Source organism: Erithacus rubecula (genome assembly GCF_903797595.1).
Source record: "Erithacus rubecula genome assembly, chromosome: 1".
In the NCBI taxonomy this organism is placed as follows: domain Eukaryota; kingdom Metazoa; phylum Chordata; class Aves; order Passeriformes; family Muscicapidae; genus Erithacus; species Erithacus rubecula.
In genome coordinates, this window is record NC_136658.1 from 91864915 (window position 1) to 91891466 (window position 26552).

The following is a 26552-nucleotide window of genomic DNA, read 5'->3' on the forward strand; positions in this document are numbered from 1 at the left end:
CACTGAACAGAGTCTGGCTCTTTTGTCCACAGCTGTTTATACAAACTGCTAAGATTCCCCTGATCCTTCTCTTCTCCAGGGTACCCTACCACAGCCCTCCCAGGCTCTCTAGTCCTTAATCATTCTTCATGGGCTTGCAGATGACTCACTCCAGAAAGTCCCTAATATTCATACCCTGGGGAACCCAGAACTGAGAATGCATTCCAGATCTGGCCCAGCATCTTCAGAGGACAGAGGAAGGACCCTCATCCTGGAACTGCTGGCAGTGCTCTGCCAATGCCAGGCAGGAGGCTGCTGGGTGCCTTTGCCATGAAAGCATATTGCTGGCTCATGGCCTGTTTGCTGTTCCTCAGTACCCCTTAGGGGTACATCTGGACAAAGCAGATGCAGGAACTTGCCAATTTCTTTGATGAACCTGAGAGACTCTTCAGTCCAATTCTGCAGCCTGTCCAGATCCCTCTGGACCATGAGTATATCTTCAGTTAAAAACGACTACAGAATCTCAAGTCCATGATCCAGTATCAGAACAATGGAGTCTCAGCCCTCCAGGGACTGGAGAGAGAATTCCTGATAATTTTAGTAGGACTCAAGTTTACCTTCAAATCATTTAAATATATTCTCTGATAGGAAACATGCAGACAAGCTAAAAGAAAACAGTAACTGAAACAGTAACATCCAATTACTTCATCTGGTATTAAGGATTATTTAACACACCCTCAACTAGACTTAAACAGTAATTATGGATTTCAAGATGTATTCTGAAAAACTGGACAGAAAACACTTCACTGGACCCCAGGAAAAATATATATAATAATAGTACACATGCCATTTAGTTTCCCTAGAGTAAGGAAAGAAAATAGAAAAAAGGATCAAAATTGATGTTTGTAAGAGGAGTGAGGGAGAAGAGTGAGATAGGAGAAATGACAGGTGTGATATGAAAAACTTCTCTTGAATAAATAAAACACCTGTCCAGTCATCAGATATCCATGGATGCACCTACATCTGGATGATGAGAATTACTGCTTAGCCTAGTACATCCAGCCAATTACAATTTTTTTTAAACAGTAAATATATTCATAGTGATCTTCATTTCAAATCTCTACACATCAACAAGGTGACCAAAGTTTTCAAGGTCAGAGCAGAGTTCAGAATCCAGTCTTTTAAGAGAGCACAGGTCTTAGAAAATATAGAATAATTGCATTTCTGAAATATGGAAAATTATGAAAGAATAAAATAGCAGCTTATGAGTTGTATGTCCTATGTGTTTAAACACCCTTCAGAATATATAAACACAAAAAAGTACCTTAGCTTATCCTTAGCATAATCTGAAGAAATATCAGTACAGATATGAACATCTGCTTTGTAATAAAAAGTATTTTCATTCTCATGAGAAAAATATTACTTTAGCCTGTCTCATCTTCTAGATTTGACTGTGCTTGTACTGATTTTCAAGAGAATTCATGAAATCTGAATCAAAAAACCAAACAAACCAAAACAATAGTTTCCCAGACAACAAAGCCAGCAGAACTACTGTTTCAGCAAAAACAGAATCTTCTATTTGAAGTATTGTTTGCAATCATCTTCACTGCAACACTTACCAACATCATGGTACAAACCAGGTATGAATTTTTACAAGTTTCATCTCCTTCAGCTTTTTAAGGTATTAGTAACATTGTTAAATAGTTATGCAGCCTGTTTGTGTAGTAAATCCATCAGAAGACAAAATTTTGTTGAGTGTAGGTTTTGCCTCCAGCCACATAAGGACTATACCTAAAACACATCTAAAAGAAGAGAAGCAACAGAATATATCTAGGAAGTATTCCTGAAATTAAAAATCCACTTATTTCATTGGGGTTGACTTTGACAAAGAGATCACAATCTGATTTTCAACTCCACTTATTTAGGACCTGGTAAAGAGGATTCTCTAATATCTTAGGTTTTTGTGAGAAAAATAAGGTGCCAAGGATCCTTTTTCAGCACATCTGATTTATGATATTCCAACAGAACATTCCAGCTATTACTTAGGCAACCTAGCTAGGAAAGATCCATATAAACTGAAGGTCTTGTGAAGTGGTAAAACAAATCCCTGAACTTCCTCCATTCAAAAAGCATCATATTCAATCCATGAAGAATACAACTATTGTAAATAGAAAATAAAATCTAAGAGGCTCTGATCTTGTTAGATTTCTCAGTTTCTCTGAGTGAAAAAGAGCTATTTCAAGATTTCACCAGAATTCCAGGACAGTTATTACCATTGGATCAGAGACTTTGACCACAGATCACAAAGATCTGAGAATGCAAGAAGAGAATTTCTTCAATAGCATTATTACTACTGAAAATCATGCTGGAAGCTATCCTCTGTACAAACAAGGATGCAAATGGGTAACACTTGATACAAAGGTAACTTCTTTCAGTTTTATATGTAAAAATGCTATCCTAAATCTGGAAATCATGCAAGCTATCTTGGATATCACTATCATTTTACACAGAACCCCACATATTTAGAAACAAATGCTGTTCTAAAATTAATTTAAGGCACTTCATGTCAGTCTTTTTTTTTTTTTTTTCATTATCAAAAACAATAAATAAATCCTTGTTCATGATTCCTCATGTAATCAATCTACACATTAATATAAACCTGGTGGTTACCTGCTGAGGTTTTCAAACAGCTATAAAAGATTTTTTCAGTTGTTTTTAGGAATTCTAAAGTTTCATGCACGCTTGATTCAACCTCAAATTTCTACAATTTTAACTATTTTTTTAACTTATTAATAAATCAACTTAAGCCCCACACTTTTAAACCAAACAATCTTTGTTTTTATATAAACACTTGAAGATTTTAGCATTTGGGCATTGAGTCTGTAAATCTTGAACTTAAGGTAGTTCAATACAACATGAATATTAGAATAACAAGAAATGTGAATCTGAGTTAATTACTCACTGACAGTCATCAAATACTCTCCAGCAGACTGATAGTAGATAATCAGATCATTACAGCATTCCAAGACACTTATAAATAAACTATTTATAAAAGTTTCAAGAAAATATATTTATTCAGTTTTGGCAGAGGAAGCAAACATAATATAACAGTTTTTACACCCTTCTTTACAAGTTATTTTTATATCACATTTCTGCTAAAAATTTCAGGTAGTACTTAAAATTTTAAAACATTCACTGAAAAAAGAACTTTTAATGTGGAAAAAATACATAATAGTGCAAATGTTTTATTTTTTTGTGGCTAGTACTATTTTTAAGTCCTTTAGAACAGTGCAAGCTGTATTTTAGTTCAGTAACACTGCGAGCATCCAATTAATATGCAGAATTCTGTTAAATGAATAATACAGATTGTAATTTTTCATGATACAACATCAACTCTCCTCTCAAATAACACTGGAAAAGACTCCCAAACCTCTGTAATTATGACAACACTTTTTACAAATCTCACACTCAAGTCCCCAGCTGTAGCAAAATGAATTGAAGTGGAACCTCCTCAAAACAAGACATCCACAGCAGGCACATCCAGCTCCTGTTCTGACATATTTACACAGTTCTGTGGAGTGCAACTGATACTTCCTCAGCAGCAGCAGATGCAAGTCCATTGGGATGTTTATTTTCATGAACAGGAACTGGGGCAGCAATCCCTGAGATTCTCTAGGATGCCTGTAGCTGTGTTTTGACAGCTATCATGTTTTGCAAATTTTCTATGAGCCATCTACTCAAACCAGTTTTCTTTCAGTAAAAAGCGTACAGCATCATCAAAGCCATTTTGGTACAACAATTCCATTTTCTCCTTGTCTGGTGGGAACAAAGCTTGATTAAGTCTTACCAGGTTGGCCAGAGACAGCTGCAACAAAGTAAGAAGCTGCAAATTAGTTTATTAATGCAACTTATCTAGACATGACTGTTCTGTCATCTGCTTCACGGATCAAATGTAAAATGAAAAGACTGGCATGGCTGTGTCTACATCAGGAATTAACTACATCCAGGGCCACTGCTGAGTGCCAGGACAAACTGGCACAAACAGTGCACACACACAGAGTAAAATTCATAGACAGACTGCCTGCTTGTAAAACTGTCCAGAGCTTCTGAAACACTTTAGCTTGGAAACACTCCCAACACTGTCTCGCAGACTGGTAGATGGCACATGTTAAACTTGTGCAAAGAAATATTTTGACAACTTACTAGTGCAAACAACCACATTTCTGGAAACATTCCCAGGCAATGTTTAACATGAGTATAAACGTAGGTTGTACTACCAACAAAGTGAAAACTATTCAGCATCTTAAGTGGTCACTCTGATCATGTAAAAAGATTATGGAGCTTTATTCTTGAATATAGATTTTATAAAATTGTTTACAACAGACTAAAAATATAATGTTCTGAATAATTTCTTTATATAATTAGTACTTAGCCATCATCATAAATAATTTGCAAAACAACATCAAAAACATCTTCATTATTTGAAGCAAGCAATTATTCAAATTCTGACACTAGGAAATATAGAGAAAGAAAACTACTACATTCCAATATAGGTAAATAAGATGTACCACACTTCAATTTATGCAATTACAATATTGCTGAAATGAAATTATTCTTAGTAATCATTTTTACAATGCTAAAAGCAGAGGTGTTTCAATTTGAATAGTTTAAAATGTCACTTGGGATTCTGCACAATTCTGCACATGACACCAGAAGCAATGTAACTGTGCAATTAATTTTTTATCACTGCACTAATAACCATCTCATTTTTCATTCTCTAGATACAAAACACAACCAAGAAATACACAATTGCATATCAAGATACATGAAAATCAATAATTTCACACTTTATTATCTTTACCAAGAACTACCATGCTTAATATCGCTCTGTGAAACAAAGATTCAAAAACTGATCCAACTGAGAAAGGCATTACGTAACATTAATTTCTGTAAAATTAAGAAAACATTAAGAACTGGGTAGAAAGGAAGTCTTAAACTAATTACTAATTATTGTTAATCTTTCTTTCTAATGGAATATTTTTGACCACTAGGTCACTATCACTATTCAATATTTTCTTTCAGCATGTTGAAAAAGCAAAACTGTGGTTAAAGTTTGTGAGACAAAGACTGCAAAGACAGAAATGGCAATAATAAAAAGGAAGCAATAAAAATCAGTCTCATGTTTCAATATACAGAAACGTTTCTGCTACTTCTCACAAAACTTCTGGAAATGCATTTTAATCACAAATGTTCACAAGTTCTCTTATGCAATGCAGTAACAAGTCACTATATATACCATTTTAAATGTCCTACTTAAACTTTTATTTTAAATTCATTTAGAGCAATTGGTTTAAGTAAGTATGAAGAAATGTTCTGCAGATCTCCTCTCCTCAGGTATTCCACTTATTTTTTTTTTCTATGATTATCTTGGATAGTCAAATACACCTGATGTGTAAAGCAAACCTAGTATTATTTACACTGAACAGCCTGTTATAATTTGCTCAATTTTGTACTAGATCAATGCTTTTCAAACTTTCTTCTTTCTTCTACATTCACCTTTCCTTGTGTTTAAGAAAAGGCTTAACCTCTGTTTACAAAACGGAAAAATGCCAAAACTTTACATAAGAGGACATATAAGTACAAAATAGACTCTTAAATATGAGCATAACTGCAGAAGTACTTTCCAGTGTTTTTAAGTTAATAAACAAGCAACTTACCATCATATCTTGTTTTGCTAATTTAATATACAGGTCCACACGCCCTTTATCTTCTGGACAAATATCTAATCGACCACTGAAAGGGGAAATTGTCACAGTTCTTCCAACAGGCAGGATAGGAAGGCCATTGGTAAGGCCACCATCAACCCATTTCTATGGGAAAACAAAAATATTCTCAAAGTAACACCAGTACAGTACATACTTTACCCTTGCTGACCCTGCCTCCTCCACTCTCAAGAAAACTTACAAGTTTCCCTCTAAGAATACAATGCATAAGCTTCAGTAGGTGTCAAATATCAAGGAACTGAAAACACAGATTTGAATCAATGAGCATTTGATATAACATGCAAATTTCCATCTAAGGTATTTATCAAGCTACTCATAAGACTTTTTAGTTAATTAAAAAATAAAGTGCCCCATATGGAATTTCTCTCAACACATACATGGAAAGACAAGAGTGTTAATATTACACATAAACCATATCAGATAACCTATACTCCTCTAGAATATTATTCTGATTGACAACAGGAGCTGTACAATCTGTATGTGCAGGTACTCTGACTGCAGAAGCTAAACCACAAATGACTCCTCTCCTCTTCTGTGATTTTTCCTCCAGAGCCTCATTTCTTCTTGCATACACTACACAACATAGCAGTAGCTGGAAGGATAAAGATGGGACGGAGCTGAACAACTATGCCATAAGAGGGAGCAGACCTAAGTCTGCTGCAGAAGTTGAGTACAGTGAAGAATGAGATTTAGGAGGCAAATTCCATCCCAATATAAACAGGACAGCTGTGACATCCCTTGTTGATGCATTTATACCTTCTTATTTCTTTCTGAGCTTACAGGCATAGCCCAAAATTCAACATTGGTCTACTGGCTAGATGGATTCACTGACATCATACAGGAGATCTGTTGACCAGATGCATCTCACTGAACTTTATATATCTAAAGTCAATTAGTAATTCTACACTTCCTTTATCATCAAGAGAGAGTAAACACTTCTGACACATGATTCACCTTATCTTAAAGTAGGTGTTTATATCTCATTTTAATTGTGCTAAAAAAGTGGGTTTTTTCTTTATTAATTACAAAGGAAACAACCATTAACTATGTAAGTCGTAGAGTACTGCAGACACATAAAGCCAGACAAGCTGAAATACTGTAAGGAATAATAAGATTCACAAGATTAAGTGCCTCTTAAGAGTTTCACCTCCAGGATATCATCCTCAAGTTACATTAACACACCACTAAAAAGAAATAACAAATTGTACTTCAGCACCAATCAAGCAAAAGACTGTTTTCCTGATGTAAGTGATGCTCTGACCACCATAAATGGCAAAATAATGTCAGTTTTACATCACAATTCCTGAAAACACCACAAGAACTTAGTTACAAAAATTTGAAAAACAAACAACAACAATGAAACCAAAAAGCCCAAACCAACAAAACCCTCTCACAAAAAGTAAATTACTGGCTGTTGGCAAGACACTAGCTCTCAGTGTAGGTAGTGCTATACAGGAAGCATTGACTCCAGTTACAGTATTTGTTCTTCAGAAGCCCCTGAAATTTTCATCACTATATATATATATATATATATATATATATATATATATAATGAAAACCAAACCGGACAACGACATTAAGGCTTGACCTTACACCAGCTGATGGTTTTTACAAAGCTATTCCACGAGAACTACAGTCACACCAACTAGAGACTCATCAGCAAACACAGCCAACTCCATCTTATGCAGATCTTTATCTGTCTTGAAAATTAACCTTGTCAGAGACTCAAAGGATACCAAACTAAGTCAGAGAAAGATATAATTCCACATGGAACAAAGTTTGCACTAATGTTACTGGAAGCTTAGTTCCAGGATATCTGAAATCCCTAATACTGACAATAAACTAGTCCAATCATGTCAAGGCCATTAACAGACAATAAATTCCCATATGCCATCTTAGAGTTCCTCTTTAGTCAGATTATTTTTCAAATTGTTAATCAGAAAACATACTATGAGCAGACTAATGTTCTGTCCATATTAACATGAAATTTAGCTTACTCATCCCAAGAGTCTAGCCTGCAGGCATGCATATTTACAGGTAAACTAGCTAATGCCCCGTGAAGCCAAATGCTTCCCGAAAAATACTCTTCCTAAAAATAAAACTGAAGTGCAATGTATTGAGGGTTTAGTCTCTGTAGGTATATGGGCAGGGCAGCAACATGTTTGATTAATTCAGCAAAGTGCACCGTACTCTCACTTCCTTACCAATGTGCACAGTGGTAGCTGGTAACATAGCACAAGTGACACAGTGAAATACATTTTAGAAACAGTCCTCCATGAGCTGGTGATGTGTGTGCAGGTGACACATGCAGCCCAGAGAAAACCCAGATCAACTGCTCTAAAGTACTGATAAGGCCAGTAGACTCAAGCAGCCTGCAGGAAGTCATCTTGATTCCATGCTGCCATGGACTCACAGCCTAAGGAATTTACCTCCTGAAACTAGGGTAAATGCAGACAGACAGAACCTGGTCTGTCAGATGAAACTTCCAGGAAACTTGGAATGTGATGCTATATAATAAGTGACTTTGCAGAGCCAAATCCATATCCAATCCAGCTTCTGGGTTGGTGCTTACATGTCTGAGGCATGACAGTACATGCCATGTGTCCAGCATGTACATGTATACAGTGTGTGCTTTGGGGCTCCTGCTACACACCCACACATCTTCATTACTCACTATTCCAAACCACAGAAATGCTACTGCAAGTGACAGCTCTCACCCAGATCTCAACATCTGGACTAGAGAATGCAGCACCCTCTAAAAAACTCCCCAATCCACAAATGCACTGTTTTGTAGAGTTTGAAAAAGGTCAGACATGCAGAACTAATTATTCCAACAAGTAACAATAAGTGAAAGCAACCTCATCCCAGAAACTGCCTTTTCTGAATCTCACTAAAGGAGAGCAGCAAGAAGCTTTGGAATGATGAAGCTTTCAAGTAACAGAAGAACCTATTTCCATGAAGCTGTCATTGATTTAACTTTTGAATGCAAAAAATACTCGGGAATGAGAACTGTCCCCTAGAAAAAAGTACAATACTGCAGTACAATACTACAAGACTAAAAAAATGTCTAAAAAGGCTTCATTAAATATTACAATACCCATACAAATCATAATAGAACTGTTCATCCAGTAAAATGGGTTTTAAGTAACTTTTGGACAAACCTCTGAGCCAACTTTTCAATTTCTTAATTGAAAGAATACTACAAGAAATTTAATAATGACATTTTCTTCCCCTTTAACTAATGGCAGAAAGAACCTAAAATACTCATATATTCCCTTTGAAATTGCACAAGCGACATATAGACTCAATCAACAAAATTCCAGACCCTGGGAAGCTGCAAGCAGTCTCCATTTAACTCAAGCAGTCCAACAATACTGATTTAAACCCTTCCAATATTTCAGCTGATATATACTGCTATATCTATAATTCTAAAGCTGACAAGCTTTCTGACATAATGATTACCTAGTTAGCAGCAAATACATAAGGTTTTGTGGGGTTTTTTGGCAGAGGAAGCTGTGAGGGTCATAAAAGTTTTAGAGACATCATTTGTATGAACAGGGATGTGAAGTATCAATGTATTTCTCATAGGAAGAAATAGCCATTTTCATGCTTTTGAAATTATTCTTGAAGTGTCAATATATTTATGTATGAAAGACTAAAAAGTTGTCGGAGCTAGATTGAGTAAAGACAACTGTAAAAAGGTTTTCTTATAAGAAATACTAAATATAGTATTGAAGTTATTTTCCCTTAAGATTAAATAGTTACACCATAAATGAAGAACATATAAAAATAAAGTTAATAGCTAATGAAAAATTACCTGTCCTTTAAATTCCACTGGCTTAATTCCTGCATACACTGGGATAAAACTACTTGCTAGCAGAACCTAGAGAGAAGAAAACAGAAAGAAAAGAGGAAAAAAAATTTAAAATGGCAACAAAGTAATTTAGAACCAATACATATTTTATACATATTTACCAGTCATTATAGTTTTACATAAATACATTGTCATCTCAAAATGTCTTATTATTGTGGTATGTCAAAATGTGATCAAAATTATTCTATAGGGTTTGGTTTTTTTATGACTTGACAGTGACAATTCTCAAAACAAAATTGACTCAATTATTAATGTGATTCAAGAGTATGAACTGAGTTCTGCACAATGTGAAATAAATCCATGGTTTTCAAGAAATTAAATATACATATAATGAAGAAAAAGCATATATATTGTATTTTGTATATCGTATATTGTCAAAGAAAAAGCTGACCAAGTCATTCTGTTATCAATATAGCGTTTACTTTTCTAATAAATCAGATTTTCAAAGTTTCAAAAACACCATGAACATGCTGGAAATTCACATATGTATACCTTTACCCATGTTTGTATTTATTCATTCAAGTATTCAGCAACTACTATTTCCTCTAGTGTAAAGCTTCATTGCTGTTGATAGCTGTTCTCAATTTTTATTTCAGATTTTTTAGACCAAGATACCTTTTCCATCATGTACAGCTATGCACACACATATACCTTTCTATCCATTCATAGCAATACCTATGAGACAGTGTGGGTATCTCCATAGATATGCATCCACACATATTTTTGTATATATATATATATAAAATCAATCAGTATACAGCATTTCCAGGAGAAGAGGTAAATTCGTGGACAAAGTCCATCATGTCAGAATTTTTCATACAGCTAAACAGGGTGAATATGCACATGTGTATGTGGTGGCATGGATCTGGGGAACAGAAGCAGGTCACAAACTGGTGCATACACTGGTGCATACACCATGAAAGATGAACAGGGGCAGAAAAAAAACACAATCCATAGAGATGATGGAAGAAAATGTCTGAGCTTTTTTGGCTGGACTTACATTTACTTTTACAAAATTAAGCCTATTTCAGTATTAAGCCTCTCTGCTTCCCTAAGAAGTTTTAATTAAGATATATGAAGTTTTCAACTTCCACTTTGAGAACTGTTTTCCTGCCTATTTCTCTTCCTAGTGGTGTAGACCTTTGTCTGAGCTCAGAAAAAGTCTCTCTCAGTTTTCTAATGTGAAACTGCAGTTATTTTTCTACCAGAAAAGCCTTTTGCTCACAAAAGCCTTAGACAAGATTGCCAAGTTCCCAACATCAGCTTCTTCCCCAGTCCAGCACCTGTTCTCCTCTTTTCCTCAACTGCATCTCATTGACTTTGGCCCTTTTAAACTAACAGAAATGCAGAAAAAAGATTTAGTGAATGGAGTCAAAACCAGCTGAATCCTGCAAAGTTTGAGCTCTTTTCAAGAGGACTGAAGAAAGCAGTTGTTCTTATAAAGTCACTGAGATCTCCAGAGTGAAAAGAGGGAGGACAAGTTTGAAGAACAAACACTTCCAGTTTTTCCTACCACTAACAGACCAGTGTAGACTTCTAGGCACTGCCTTACCTTCCCAAACTAAATATACCAGTGTTCTGTGCCTTGTTCCCTCACAAACACACAAATTGTGCCTCTCTTCCCTTTCTCCTCCAGTTTAAGAACTGCAAGCCTAGGAATGCTGATACATGATGATTGCCTTCACATATGGAAAGACTAGTTCAAAAGTGGGAGATTATTAAATTAATAAATTATTAAACAGGCCTTTCCAAGTCCACAGAGAATAGTCAAAAAGATAAAAGCTTAACATTCTAGCAACACGCATTCAGTTTAGCCATTATGAAAACCTTTGGAACCATAAGGCTTGTTTATTAAGCATTGAAATCAAATCATTTGAAGTTGAATGATTTCTGGAAGGGGTGCAGATGTTTTGCTGTTTCTAAAACAATCTGCACAGCAGTACCTCTTCCATGCCTTGGATGTAGGTCATGCCTAGCTATGATACAATAAAGTAACCTAACAAGCTCTACTCTCCCTGTTCCCGTGGCAGCCACCAGCATTCAGACAGCTGCAACCATGATACAGGCAGAGCTGAAGGCATGCACAAAAACACGTATTAGAGCTGGACTGGAAGATAATATGAATGTATTTCAATGAGCAGTTATATGCAATTTTATTACTATTATTCCAACTCACCCTACTGCTACCATAGAGAATATAATAATAGAACAGAAATGGTTAAATCAATGAAAAAACTATTGAAATACTAGTAAAATTTACACATTTCCAAGGTCATCCTGATGCTCCTAACTGTCTTCAGTTTAGAAGATTTCACTGCAAAACCACAAAGAATAAAAATCTCCATGCTTGCTACCATTGCATACTACAAACAGTGCATAATTTGAGATAAACTTTTCACATAATTATATTTGCATAACAAAGTCCTGTAAATTTTGAGGACTGTTCATGTAGAATACATTAGGGTCAAAATTTTTAAAAATACACTTTAAAGGTAAACTCCCAAAGCACATTTTGAGGTTTTGTTAACAAATGCCATTGTAAAAAAAGTGGTAACTATAAAGAATCTCTTATTTGCTCTAAGCATCCAGAAAGATAGAGAAAAAAGGAATTCTTTCTTATTCTATTTCCTCCTTTATTCTGCTATATCTGATTATATCTTCCACTAAGATACAATCAATTACTAGAAAGAACATCTGTTTCACATGTATCTGAATTGCTCCAACCATCTCGTATCAGTTTATGCATGCAATCCTGATCCAAATATAAAATGTGGCATTCAGATGAAAAGAAGGGCAGTGAAAGATATAACTTTACAGTTAAAATGCAGCTTATATACAGTACTTAGCACTACATTATAACTATTAACCACAAGTACCTGTAAAAATTGTTCCTTTTTAAAAAAAACTTATTTTACTCTCCTTTGTGATGAAACATAATGGTATCAGTGAAGAGATGCAAACATTCTACTGTGTTCTCATATACAGCAACAATTAGTTACCTGTTACTTTTAGAAACACTTTTTAGAAACAGTTGTACAAACACCTACAACATAGAACTTGAATAACCAACGAAGGAAACACACAAATACCAAATGAATTTTAGCAAAATTTGTGAAGCTATAGGATCAAACTCTGCTTTAAACACGGTTTATATTATGGTTGCAGAACCACTAGGAGTAGAAGTGGTAACCTGAATAAACCAGTGTTTTTACGGTAGAATTAGTAATATACTCTTAAGCCTTGAAGAAACTCCAGCATTTTTATTTACAACTTCCACATTTAACATGATTACCTTAATGAGGTCCTCCCTGGAGGAAAAATTTGAAACCAAGTGATTTTCCCCACTCTTTGAGTTAGTGACTGACACATAGAGCCGGTTCTCAGCTATCTCATGAACATCGGAAGGAAGAATAGACTCTATGCCCTCCCTAGAGGAAAGAAAATGCTCAGCATTACTCACCACTATTATTTAAAAACCTTTCAAAAGCATTAGGGGTGAGCACTCCACAGCACAGAAGAAATATGCACCCTTGCAAATATGCATTTGGAGAGCTTTTCAACACAAAAATAATCTTACAGAAAAATTAAGATAGGTACCTAAGTGTTTTCATAAAATCATAACCAGGCGTTACAGCACCAAAGTTCAATCTTCTGACTTCCTCTGCAAATCCACAGGCAAAGTGCTTACATTTCTGGAAATGAAAAGCATTAACCATTTAGGATGTTTAAGTGATGGGAAGCATTTTCAACTGCAGTACCTAAAATACACTAGAGGCTAAAGCTTTAATAAAAGAGTTATTAGATCAAACTGAAGGATTTTGCCATATGTGCTTGGTTTGTAACAAGACATGTATAACAAAATGTTGATCCTTTTCTAAGGCTTAATTTGTAAGGAAAAACAAAATCCCTAATAAAAACAAAAAATATATAAACTTTGAGCATACCACTTCAACAAACAAAGTAAGTTAAAGGCTATTTTTCTATATACTATCACTGCTAAATAATCAGTTCCTAGTTCATGCCATTACATGAACAATCATTTAGTTCAAAGTCTAAAGCCACCTTGTATTTTCAGGTCTACTTCAGTACTTAAATCAAACACAAGTACCTTAAGATGCTTATAAGCAATAAAAAAAATAATTACAACAATTTCTTCTCATTAAAGCAAAGAACAAGCTACTAGCAGACACACATATTTAATTAATAAAATACTATGAAATATTTAATGACTGGAAAACTATAATGGGTGACACAGGAAGAAAATACACTGCAGAAAAACAGGCAACAGATTCCTGCACAGAGAACACTTTACACAAGCTAAAATGCCCAGCATTAATGGCTGCAGAAAAATAGCTTGAAGTATAAGTCATAAGAACTCCAAAGGGACAGTAAAGGAATTGGTATAATTTATTTTTCAGCCATAACATGCTGGAACAATGAATTATGATCCTGAGTGCTTAAGACTCACTATTCAATATTTGTAATCCTTTTTTTATCCTTTCATGCAGGTTTTTCTAATGATTTTAGGGACTTTGTAAAAAAACTGAATTCAATCTTATGCAACCTTCTACTGGTACTTTATAAATTCTCTCACATTCACCTATATAACCACATGAATTAAAGATAGTTTGGGTTGCCTGGATTGTTAGGTCCATGCATAAAGAAGAAACATATTGCCAGTAATAGAATATATGATTGAGTGACTAAGGAAAGGAGGAAAAAAAAAAAAAAAAGACATAAATGTATCCCATTGAGGAGGAGGATACAGAATCCATGGAAAGTAAAAGGAGGTGGGGTGAGGATTATCATGAGATCAGAGCCAGCTAACTAAAGGACTTAAACTTCCTCACATCACTTGTGTGACAAAGCACTCACCCAAGTGAAAGGCAGAAATGTAGTTCTTGCATCCACTTCCTTTATATGGCCTTTGAATAAACGCAGCAAGAAGTTCACTGAGAGGTTCATACCTCTTAAAAAAACTATTTGTTTCAGGCTAGTTAGCCTCATATTGGTTAGATTTGCACCCTTACCCCATGAGATATATGCCATTGCCAGCTCAAAGCCAATTAAAACGTGTAAGGCACATTCAGACACTCCTCTCTATAAACACAGAATTCCACAAAACCCTACATAGAAGCATGCCAGAACTACTGTCTCTGTATCTGAGATGCTTACATAAAGTTATGGGGAGCTAAGAGTACCAAACTAGGGAAATGACAGAAAACTACTTTCCATATTACAAGTGCTAAGAAAGAACTGTATCTAGACTCTCAATTTCTGCTCTCAAAAGGGACTTCTTACAGCTAGGAATAGTTTTAGAATATGAGAGCTATAAGCTTTAAACAATACATCTACATTTTAAATAATGACTGAAGCATGCTTAGAAATTTTAACTGTTTGTATTAAGCAAACTTGATATCAAATATGACCAAGGTAATTTTGAAATAGTTATTTATCCATAACTATATAAGCCTACTTAGAATTCTCAAGACCCACACCTTTACAAACAGTGACAAAAACCCAATATATGACAGAAAAACATTTGAAAACTATCTTAGAACAGTAACAGTCAAAACAATAAATTTTCAACTTTACATTCTCTCCAAGATAAGGACCATGTTGCATTATAGCTTTGAGACTAGGAGATGCAGAAAGTCCTAATTATGGCTTATCTAACATTGCCATCTCTGGAGGGGGGGCGGGGGAAGGACAAGAAATAAAAAAAGAATTAACTGATTAGGAGCTACATTTGTGCATACAAAATATTTCAAGCCAGAAAGGTAGTAGAGATAATACTTATCCTGATATATTTTCAGTACAGAATGCTGTCTTTACTTAAATTCTGTGAGAATTAGAATTATTCCCACTGACAAAAGAATTCTCAATTTTCCATTTAAACAGTATAACAGAATAACTAAAGAGTACACAAAAAATAAAAGGACTAGAAAAGTTCACGAAGCTTTCTTTAGTTTACAATACCATGACAAATTTTCAAGGAAAAATACACCAGACTCCATATAATATAGACTCAGTTTCCACAAACAAAAACAAAAAAACTGTTTTAATATTTTTACTTGGAAAGATCTTTGTAAGTTGGACCAGGCTGAGAACAAGGGCTCATACTCAGGGTCTGCAATAAGCAGAAAAATTTCCTTGGGCTAACAAAGGGCTGCCATGCTCACCACAGAGGAAATTAAAGTCAAAGGTACACATTATACCAGGCAAACTTGAAACTGAACTACCAGTCAGAGGTGACAGGAGGGAGTAATGCCTGCACAGAATACAATGAGGCTCTCTCCACAACAGAGCAGAACTTGCCTAATACCAAGTCATATAAAGAATGCTTGCAGGGGAGTGGGGTGGGGGAAATTAGCCAGGGAAAAACCTACTGCTGAAAGCAATAAAAGTATAGTTAATGCTGCAAGCTGAGTTCACATCCCAGCAGAAACAACCAACAAACAAATATCAGTGGCAAAGTGGGGTTTGGCTGGGACTATTATCTGAATCAAATGAAGTGAAATAAGCAAGGCTTAGAGAAAGTTATCAAATGCTCACTTAGAATTAAATGTGTTACTTTAAACCAGAAATCAAACAGCCTATTTTCCCACAATAATTAAAAATATTAAAGAAATACTAACATTTTGGCAATGCCTGGTCCTCCACATTTATTAAGGCAAAGTCTCTAAAGACCGTTCAGGATGGCAAAGCAGCCTCAACCTGTGGAGGAAAACCAAGCAAACAGACACCAAAAAAACCAAACCTTATGACCTCCACAGTACCTGTAACATTGTAATCACTGAATATAACCTTGGTGCCTCTGGATGACACCATATCCTAGGTGAGAAAGGAGTGGCATCTATGGAGATGAAACAACCCAGACATGTGTCAGAACAGAATGCTGGGAGGGTTAATCCTACTGGGTGCTCTCACAGCACAGGCTGCACTGAGTCTAAAGGAGATGCAAAGCCTTTAACACTGTTCACTGGAGCACAGGCAGCAGGAAAAAGATCTGAGCAGATGGGAGCTGTTTATGAAGGCACACTCCATCTACCATATTCATCTCCTTTCAGAAAAGGTTAAAAGGGTAGGGCTATGCACTTGCTTAACAAAGCCTATCTCTAGCCAACAGAATAATGATTCACTTCACTACCATCATTAACTAAATATATGTTTTAGTATATTAAAGTGTAGCTGTTGCCTACAAATCAAGATTCAAACACAAGATTTGTCTTTACACAGCTTAAAATAAAAGGTTCCTATGAATATTTTTATCATTAACATTTTTGCTCATGAGTCACAGATGTGGTTAATGAAAACACGATGCAAGAGTCCTGTTCCTAGCAAGTAACAAGAAAAAAACAAGACACAAAACGTTTTAATAAACCTAATGGAAGATGATTATATAAAAAAAAATCCTATGAAAATTATCATGGCCTATACCTACGAGTTTATTAATTTACCTCTATATTTTCTGGCACTGCTAACAAGACAGCGGCAGCCAGAGATCCTGCAGAAGCTCCAGCAAAAGCTTTCACATCTCTCAGTAACTTCTTACCATGCCTGTGAAAAGCAGCTGCTGCCCCCAAGTGGTAAATGCCCAGAAAGCCACAAGCTGCAAAGGACAGGTTGATGGGTTTCATTTGGGCTGTGGAAACAGCGTGTCACGGTCAGAAAAAAATTGTCTTGCAAAATACATTCATTCTTTTTGCATAACACACTCTAATTATATAAAAAAACGGCAAGCTATTTGAGAACAGTAAAAGCTTTTGATTATTAAATATATTAAATAATCAGCAGTTAATTTAGTATCTCCAAATCTGAAAATAATTCTAAATAATCCTTAGTACAAATAATTTTTAAATTAATCAAAAATATATACTTTTATATACAATGTAACTACATATTTTCATCTCATTTGTCAAAGACTAGCTACACAAAAGTGATGAAAGTATACCATTGAAAAACAAACATTGTTAGCCACCTTTATCAAAAAATCAAATTGACTATAAATTGCTGGTTACCGTCTCATCATGGATAGGACTGGGAAAATGGATTCAAACTGAGATAAAGTTAAGACTGAATACTTGGAAAAAAAAATTTTATTGAGAGGGTGGTGAGGCACTGGAATAGGTTGCCCAGAGGTGCTGTGGATACCCCTTCTCTGGCAGTGCTCAAGGCCAGGCTGGATGCAGCTCTGAGCAACCTGCCCTAGAGGAAGTGTCCCTGCCCAGAGCTGGGGGGTTGGAATGAGATGATGCTTAAGGTGCCTCACAGCCCAGGGCATTCCATGAATCTATGATCATGTTCCCTCTTACACAAGCAGAGCCTTCAATCCATTATAATTCTCTAAGAAGGGAACTAATTTGCTTACTAGAATTATTAATAGACAAAATTTTAAAGTAATTACTAGCTTATAAAAGAAAAACAAAAACATATTGCTGCTACTATTAAAATAAGAAGGAGTAAAAAAAACCCACCAAAGTAAAATACAAAGCACTAAATGTAGGAAGATATACATCCAAAGATGTCTAGGGTAAAAATTTAAAATTCATTAAAAAACCCCCACAAATGGCAAGCATAACTTCAGATTATTAGGGGTAGTTAATTAAATAAACAAAATTGAATGTTGTACAATTTATTAGCTCTTCTGTTTCTGCAAATAACTACATCATGAAAGGAAGGTATCCCACAGATTGTATTTTACAGCTATAAGACATTGTACACATTATCTTAGTATCAAATTAAAAATAACCCCCTACTGTACTTGGGCACATCTCAATATTAATGGAATAAAGGACAGAAACTGTTATATCAATCCTGATGAAGAGAAGCAAACACATAAAACACCACATTTTTGTTAAAGATACCTCTTTATCTCTGAAATGGGAAGGGCAGGAAAGATGAGGATAAGAAATAGCTTTCAAAACCATTAGATAAGAAAACATGCTAAACCCAACTGCTTTCCCACAGCATAATTAAAATCAGGCCTAATGATCTGACCAGATTTGCTGTTTTACTGAGAGAGTGAGCATCTCATAGTGTCAGGGAATATTTGGTGCACCAGTCAGTCTGCTAAAACACAGTTTATCAATTGTGCTGGAAATGCTTCCATATCCACTTGTAGGCAGAAATACCTGGAACATATCTAACACATTTTTACTCATGGAAAATACTAAGGTTGGCTCTTGCTGTGACAACAGGACTGAAAGGCATTTTGAATGAAGCAAGTGATAAATTGATGTATTACTTTTGAAAAAAAGGGTCTTTTAATTTAAAGAAAAGCCAGCGTACTGAACAGAAGGCAAAAATACTGACTCAAGATGTTACTGGAAAACAACACACATAACTCTACTTTGATTTTTTATTTTTTTAAACAGAGTGAAAAAAAACCTAAGTCTTTGAAGTATGATGTCACGACGTGCTTCATTTCAGGCTTGTTAAACTCTTGGGAGATTAACCAGCTGCTGCAGTCATGTCCATAACTTCTACAAATTAGGAGCAAAGATGCATTTGCATCACAGGGTACTTTGACAAAAAGATGAAGCTGGTTAAAACAACTGCACTCTTACACAGGAATGGATGAATCAATTCCCATTTCAGTGCAAAACAGATCTCAAGATCAAGACATTGTCAATATGAAGCACTATATGAAGTAAAAATTATGTCTATATAGCTGATTGGTCAAAAAGTATGCAAAGTACAAGTTCCCAAATCCAAAAATTATGAAATGTAACCAAGAAACACAAGTGTAAGACAATAAGCTTATATATATCAAAATAAGTATATGAATGCTTATATACATGTATACACACATTTAAACCTTCTATGAGGCTCATACTCCAAAAATGTATCCCTCTCTGCTGGTAAAATAATTAAATGTTCACAAATTTTAAAAAAAAAAAAAAATATGAGAACCACAGAGTATCTAAAGCATGGTTACAGTAAAAAACTTTAGCTTAAAAGACTTTTTTTTTTTTTAAATAAAGTCCCTACAGTTATGAATGAAAAATCATACTTCATTGTATAAATCAATGGCTGGTACAGTTTCTCCAAAGCAAAAACAGAAAATGAGGCTATGTGAATTGAGGAAGCTATTTGAATCTCAGATCAAAAACTAATGAACCTATGTATCTAAAGTCAGATATCCATATCTCCTCTTGCACACCTTTATAAGGAAATTGTAGTTTCTTAGTCCCATCTAAACTTTAGTCCCATCTAACTATCAGCTACTGGGAGTAACCACTATTCTCTTTCAAGTATCTGGATACATGGCATTCACTCTTTCATGTGAATTAATTTCCTAATACTTACACATCACACTTTTCTGCCTCCTTCATTTCCCTACCCAGGGGACAGAAAGAGAGATTATTGAATGAATATTCACATCAGTTGCTTGACTGACAGAAGGATTCAGTGAGAGAAGAACACACAAGAAAAATAAAACAGCACTAAGATTTCAAGTCAAGGAATACTCTTCAAGAATGCTGCTAGTCTCACTCTCTGTGAAGAATAGACTAATTTCAAATCCAAAAACATTAAATTAATACAATTTAAAAAATAAGTTGGTTTTTTTTTTTACTTTTAGTGAACAGAAATACTTACCCATTGGATTTCTACGGCATGCAGTACAACAGTGTTTTACAGATTCCACAAGACAACCTCAAATTAAGGGTAGCAACAGCACAGCTGTGTTACCCAAGCACTACATTTCTATTAATTAGGAACAATTCCTAAGCATACATTAAGTATTTGTCACATACAGAAAAAAAAATTAAAATTCCTCAGGACACGTGTTATTTGGCAGACTACACTCATTCTCAAATGACAGATCCACTGGTTACATCCAGCTGCATGACTGAGAAATGGGGTATGCACCTACATCTATCAACCCTCTGAGTGGGTAAATAATAGGAAGGAAAAATCACTGAATCATAGAATCATTCAAATGACTTCTTGTCCAAGCTTCTTATGCTTAAAACAGGGTCAGCTATCAGACCGAATTTGGTTACTCAGGGCTTTTCTTGGTTGTGAACTTGAAAATCTTGTAATGTTTAGCTGCTAAGTGATACCTAGCATTTGTCTTGCTGGGTGAACCAATCAGGTTTTCTTTCATTTGTTCAGAATATTAAAATCAGAAGAATATTGCAAATACTCAACATCACAGAAGAAACAAAATGTTAGTATCTTCAATTAGTACTATGCATCCATCTGCAGGAAAGTAGGTGGGACTGAGGCCTCCTCAATAAATCTGCAAAAAAGCACTTCACCTACAAAGGATGCAGATGACAAAGATGAAACAGATAAAAAAGAATCATGGTTCTATACGGAACTACTGCTTCAGAGATGCAGTTAAGCAAAGTAGTTTCGCCTTGTAAACTAATCTCCTATTAAGAAGAAAAGATACAGGAAAAGATGAATGTCTTGTAAAATCGGAGAGGCAAATAACAGCAAACAGGACCCTTTTAAAAGAATTCTTGCAAATATGTTATGGCATCACTCGATTTGCAAGATATAATGGTGTATTTCAGACAAAGTATGATTTAAAAATGTTTTTTGCTTTGATGATCTGGTAGAAAGCTGCCTTTTTGAGAAAAGAAGTATAGTATGATTATAAAAACTCCAAAGAGAGAATTTTAATTAAGTATACATTATGACTATTCCCCAACAATTTCTTACAGAGTAACAGAAATAGGGCATAGTCACATGTGGACACAAAACACTTCCTTCAGTTCCCAGAGCAGAAATCTTGCTATCTTAGAAATAGTATGAAACACCTGTTTCACAAGACTTCAAAACAAACATTCTTAGAGAGTTTAACATAAATTGCGACTATTAAAGATATTAACACCTATTAACACAAAGTTGTCATGTCTTAAAAAAATGTTTAAATTAACCTCGAAGATGCACAAGTACATTTCAGCTGGACAGTGCACATTATGTAGAGACATGATATGAAAAGGACAGAACAAACACTTCTGCCACTGTTTTTCAAAAAATGTCATCTTACATGATGTACAAAATTCAAAATAGAAAGATTTCAACTGGTCAAAGGGATAGAAATGCTTGTGGTGTCTATAAGATCAAAAAACAGAAGCATAAGAAAACATATGTACAAAAAGAACACTGGGGTTGTTCAGTTTCATTATTTTGCAGATAATGCAGGAGCATTCAGGAACAAATACAAATCTAAGAGTTCCCTTTAAAAGATTACCACATCTGCAGGAAAAAAAACAACCCACTGGTAATTAAAAATCTACTGGAGGGTGGGGGCATTTCTGTTTACTCAGCAGTATCTAATCCATTTTGTAATGCAAACCTTCAAGAGAATGCACAAAAGGAGACAAGGCTGTACAGAAAAATTATGATACAGCCTTCTGAGGACAGGTACTGTCTTCCTGATTGTCATGCACATGAAATAGCATAACAGTTTCTCATAGAGCTGTTTCCTGAGCAATGTAATTGCATCAACATTGTACCATCCCAGTGTCTTAACCTGTCATAACTACCTCCCTGTCATCCCACTTGTAAACAGAAGCTGAAAATGCCCAAAGCAACTGAGTACAAACATCTTTACAAACAAAATCTGAATATACATAGAATGCAAATGACCAAGCACCCTGAAGCACAGGAGCTAAATGTATGATGTATAACAGCACATCTGAGGATAAGTTATTAGCAAAGAGTGACTAAACAAGCAAAAAAAATCACAGAGAAAACTATTTAGCACATCAGCATTGCTAAAATAAAAGGTCATAAAGGTAACTACTAATTTACCTGAATCAAAAATCACCCCTGACACAGAAATGTTTGTTTTCACACATTTCTATCTGGAAAAAAGAGCACTAGCATAACAACTCACAACCTTCAGTGAATATAAGAGCTTGATGAAGTTGAAGGAAAAAAATAATTAGTACATAATCTAACCAGCCATTATGAATCTTAATGAAACCATGAGTCTTTGCAAACTCTAATATCTGAGTACAATCCCCTTAAAATCAAAAAAGGAAACACACTGCATGATACAAAACCTTCAAATTAAGATTCTAGACCTTGACCCTTAAGATGACAACAGAGGGCAGGGAAGGCTGACTGCTCCAGAAGAGGGTGGCAAAAAGTTCAATACCTTGTAACAAATGTTGTCTTCCATCACGTACTCCACTGGGACTTTTTCCAACAGATATTTTGGCTTCCTCTGCACTAGTAGACATTTTTCTATCAATTACTGACTGTTTATCATTTACCTTGGAGACCTACAATCAGAGGGTCAGATATATCAGCACTAAAAAGAAAACAACAGCAATATGACATTATTGGAAAACAATTTTTAAGTCATCTAGACTAGCTACCCAGAAATAAGTTCAAACCTCAATGTTCCATAACTTATGCCTGCAGCAATTTACATTTTAAAGATGAATTTAACTAGATATTGAAAAACGCTGCCATTGGATATGCTAGTGTCCAAAATGAACTTTATTTTGTGGTTTTTACCATACTTTTATTTATATCGACAGATTTTTTTAGAACCAAACTCTACTCCTTTTATCCTCCCTTATCCATCCATTTCCTCCCTACTCTCTGTTGCACAACACTGCACCTGTAAGTCATTTTTCAGAGAATTCTGGTCCCATTCTTCACTTCCTGACTGTCACTCTAACTAATCAGACAGTCTGTCAGTTATCCTGCACTACTGTCTGACATACAGTTTGAAGAAAATTAACATTTCTCCCCAACTTAGACCTATCAGACTCAAAAATTCACTCTGAAACATTGGTATTCCAGCAATTATTGCTGCCTGCCCCTTTATCTTGATAAACTGAAGGCATCTTCAATACATAATTAATGCTGCAAAATCAAAAGCTTAGCTCTCTAAAGTCTAAAATTATTTTATCACTGTATTTATGCAGATCACTTGTATCTTTAGAGAATCACAAAAATACTTACCTGGAATTCAACTCTGTTATGTGGCACTCCTACAGTGCAATAGTTTGGAATTCCAATGCAGAACTGCTGAGTTTTGGGAAACATGCAACTACACAATCGGCCTTCTTTCATCTGGAGCAACAGTATTTGAGCACTGCAAACTTTTCTGGCAGTCCACATTTTAGTAAAAGTGATCTCTGGATCCAGATGATGTGGTAACCAAACTGATACTCACAGAAGCTGTTTTACCAGGAAGTTACAAAGGAAACATCAATAGGTGAGCTCGGGCACCATAAAAGCACACGGCAGAAACTTTCTTTTAAGCATAACCTGTTTAAAAGACATTAAAAAAAAAAAAAAAAAAAAAAAAAAAAAAAAAAAAAAAAAAAAAAAAAAAAAGTAGTTGAAAGGTTCACATCACGGCCCTGATATTGTAACATTGCCCTCCTCACACCCATCCAACCTGATACAAAGAGGCATTAACAGCTGATTCACTTGACAATGAAGAATTCACTTGACAACGAAGACGTTTTTGTTAAAGTCATTTTTTCATTTCACAGACAGGGAGAACTAAGACTGCTAATAACGGAGAACCCCAAACGAATAAGCTGTCGCTTAAGATTAACAACGTGAATACACTGCTCCTTATACCTCAGCTGAAAATTGTGGATGCAGTGATCCTGAAACTTCAAATGTGTTCACTAAAACAACGTGCCGCTGTCAAGATCCCGGTAAGAGACACCCGGCCTGCTGGCTGGAGCAAGGCAAGCTCGCCATCCCCTCAGGTACTACCAAAGCACGGGGTTACTCACACCCCCAGCGTAAGCCTGGCTTACACCCGGACCATTAGAAAGAACGAAGGGAATTGCGCACGACAAGCAGGTTCCCGCCTGGCGAGCACTGCAAACAGCCCCACTGTGACCCTGTGCCCGCGGGGTCTCGGCGGAACTCCGCCAATTTCCAACTTAATCCCAACCAAGTAAGTGAGTAAAGGTGATCTGTTTCATCGCGTGTCTGAGATCAGGCCTGCGGTGCAACCGCATTTTTCCTATCTCCACTTTCAGCAAACAACCAAAACAAACCAGCAAAACAGACGAAACGGCGAGACAAGTCCTTTAAAACCAGCAAACACTAAGCATGAAGTGACAATGGCGGGGCGGACAGCCCCAAAGCGCAGCCATTTCTAACCTTGGACACTCACAGCAAGCGGGCGGTTCCCACGCGGGACACGGCCCCGAGGTCAGTCACCCCAACCCCGTCCCGATCGCCCGCAGGCTCCCGCGGGGCTAACGCGGCCTCCGCCGGGCACGGTGCCCGCCTCGGCCCCGCTCCCCGGCAGCGGCACCGCCGGCAGCGGCCCCGGAGCGCGGCCGGGACCGGGAATGGCCGGCGGCTCCTGCCCGCCCCGGCCCCCGCGCCTGCGCAGCGCGGGCCCGGTGCGCTGGGAGCGGCGGCGGGGCCGGGCCCGCGGCCGGTGAGGCGGCACCGCCCCGCCTCAACCCGCGGCACCGCCCCGCCTCAACCCGCGGCACCGCCCCGCCTCAGCCTTGGCCGGCAGCACCGCCCCGCCTTCCCCTTCGCCTCGGCCGGCGGCGCTGGGTGTGCGGCGGGCCCGGCCCGGCCCCGGGGGGTGTCCGTGTTGTCGTGTGGGCGGGTGTTCCTCCCTCAGTACCGCCCTTGTGCCGAGCCGTGCGCCTGGTAACAGCGTCCTGTTGCTGATAGGGTGGCCTCAGGGCAAAAAGATTATAACGATTTTAATTTTTTTTAATTTTTAATTTTTATTTTTTTTAATTAGCCATTCCGTTTTACTAAAGTGAGTCCGGCCAGAGCCACAGCAAACACAGCACCCAGATTCAAGATGCAGATGGATCCTGGAGGAAGAAGACGTGCTGAGGGAGGGCAAAGGTGCCTGTGAAACACAAGTGTAGATGTGTGAGCTCTCCCTAAAGTCTGACTGACTGGGGTTCAAACTAAACTTGTGAATAAACACTATGTTAGATTTCACACACATTTGTCTCTATCACCTGCGGCATCCATTATCTGTGTTCTTTTCCAGTATATGGGATGGATTTGAGGTAGGAGAAAGTGCAGCTGTCTTGGTGGAACCTTGGCACCTGCTGTTGTCTACAGGGTCTCTTCAGAGTTTTGCCAGCCTTTTAACTGCTAGAGAGCAATAGTTACAAAACAGAGCCCTAGCACTGTCTTAGAGCAAGGACACCCTCTTGTGCAGTTACTGCCTGGTGATTTCATCATCCTGCACTCTTTCCCCGTGTTTACAGGATGAGATTTTAGATCAGAATGTCAGATGAGGTCTAGTGGTGGAAAAAAAATTCTTGCCTTAATTATAGCCAGAGTTTTAATTTTTAGTTTTCAGTACTGTAATTAAGACCACACTTGCATCTAAATTAATACTTGGTTGACGGCTGTGGCAAGTCACAAATATGTCAGGAGGGTCCTTCTTTTAGATGTGGACTCAAATACATTAGTTAGCCTCTTGGTCCTTCTGTACTGTGTCTGATTTATTAACGAATTGGAGAATGTGTGAGGTAGATGAAGCTTTCTGTGTTGGTGACAACCCTTAAACTGAGATAGGTTACAAGTATAAATACAGCAAGTCATTGTGAAGGACAGCAAATGAGATAGTATCTCACATATAGCAGCTGACACTCAAAGTCACAGAATTTTGGGGGTTGGAAGCAACCTGTAGAGATCATCTAGTCCAACCCCCTTGCCAAGGCAGATTCACCTGAAACAGGTGACAGGAACAAATCCAGGTGGGTTTTACAGAGAGGGAGACTCCAGAACGAACCATCCTGTTCCACTGCTCTGTCATCCTCTACATAAAGAAGCTCTTTCTCAAGCTGAGGTGAAACTTCTTGCATTTTAGTTTGTGGTCATCAAAGAGAAACATTCATGTCTCCTTTGGCCTTAAGATTTCTTAAGGGTATTGAGGTGCTAGAGCATGTCCAGAGAAGGGCAACAAAGCTCATGAAGGA

The 26552-nt window shown here is 36.7% G+C and overlaps 1 protein-coding gene across 7 annotated transcripts; it reads right to left on the reverse strand.

Annotated features, from left to right (window-relative positions):
• Positions 1 to 3695: 3695 nt before the first annotated feature.
• On the reverse strand, positions 3696 to 24999 carry PNPLA4 (patatin like domain 4, phospholipase and triacylglycerol lipase). Of its 7 annotated transcripts, none has more exons than XM_079308205.1 (9): positions 24758 to 24983; positions 23578 to 23886; positions 22760 to 22886; positions 17097 to 17281; positions 13234 to 13328; positions 12929 to 13064; positions 9580 to 9645; positions 5697 to 5849; positions 3696 to 3844 (listed from the first exon to the last, which is right to left on the reverse strand). In XM_079308205.1, the coding sequence occupies exons 2-9, from the start codon at positions 23734 to 23736 to the stop codon at positions 3713 to 3715; spliced, it is 1053 nt and encodes a 350-aa protein (XP_079164331.1). In that variant the 5' UTR covers positions 23737 to 23886; positions 24758 to 24983; the 3' UTR covers positions 3696 to 3712. The 7 variants fall into 7 exon arrangements, with proteins under 7 accessions (XP_079164331.1, XP_079164333.1, XP_079164332.1 ...); XM_079308207.1 differs by having other exon boundaries at positions 17097 to 17248; positions 24758 to 24974; XM_079308206.1 differs by having other exon boundaries at positions 3696 to 3862; positions 17097 to 17248; positions 24758 to 24974.
• Between the last annotated feature and the right edge of the window lie 1553 nt (positions 25000 to 26552).

Excerpts from the sequence above, each read along its gene's own strand:
- PNPLA4 (XM_079308203.1), bottom strand. The coding sequence starts at position 23,736 with ATGTGGACTGCCAGAAAAGTTTGCAGTGCTCAAATACTGTTGCTCCAG. Across the intron at positions 22,887-23,577 it reads ATAACAGAGTTGAATTCCAG|GTCTCCAAGGTAAATGATAA; the intron begins GTAAGTATTTTT and ends CTCTGATTGTAG. Across the intron at positions 13,065-13,233 it reads GATTTTATGAAAACACTTAG|GGAGGGCATAGAGTCTATTC; the intron begins GTACCTATCTTA and ends TCTTTCCTCTAG.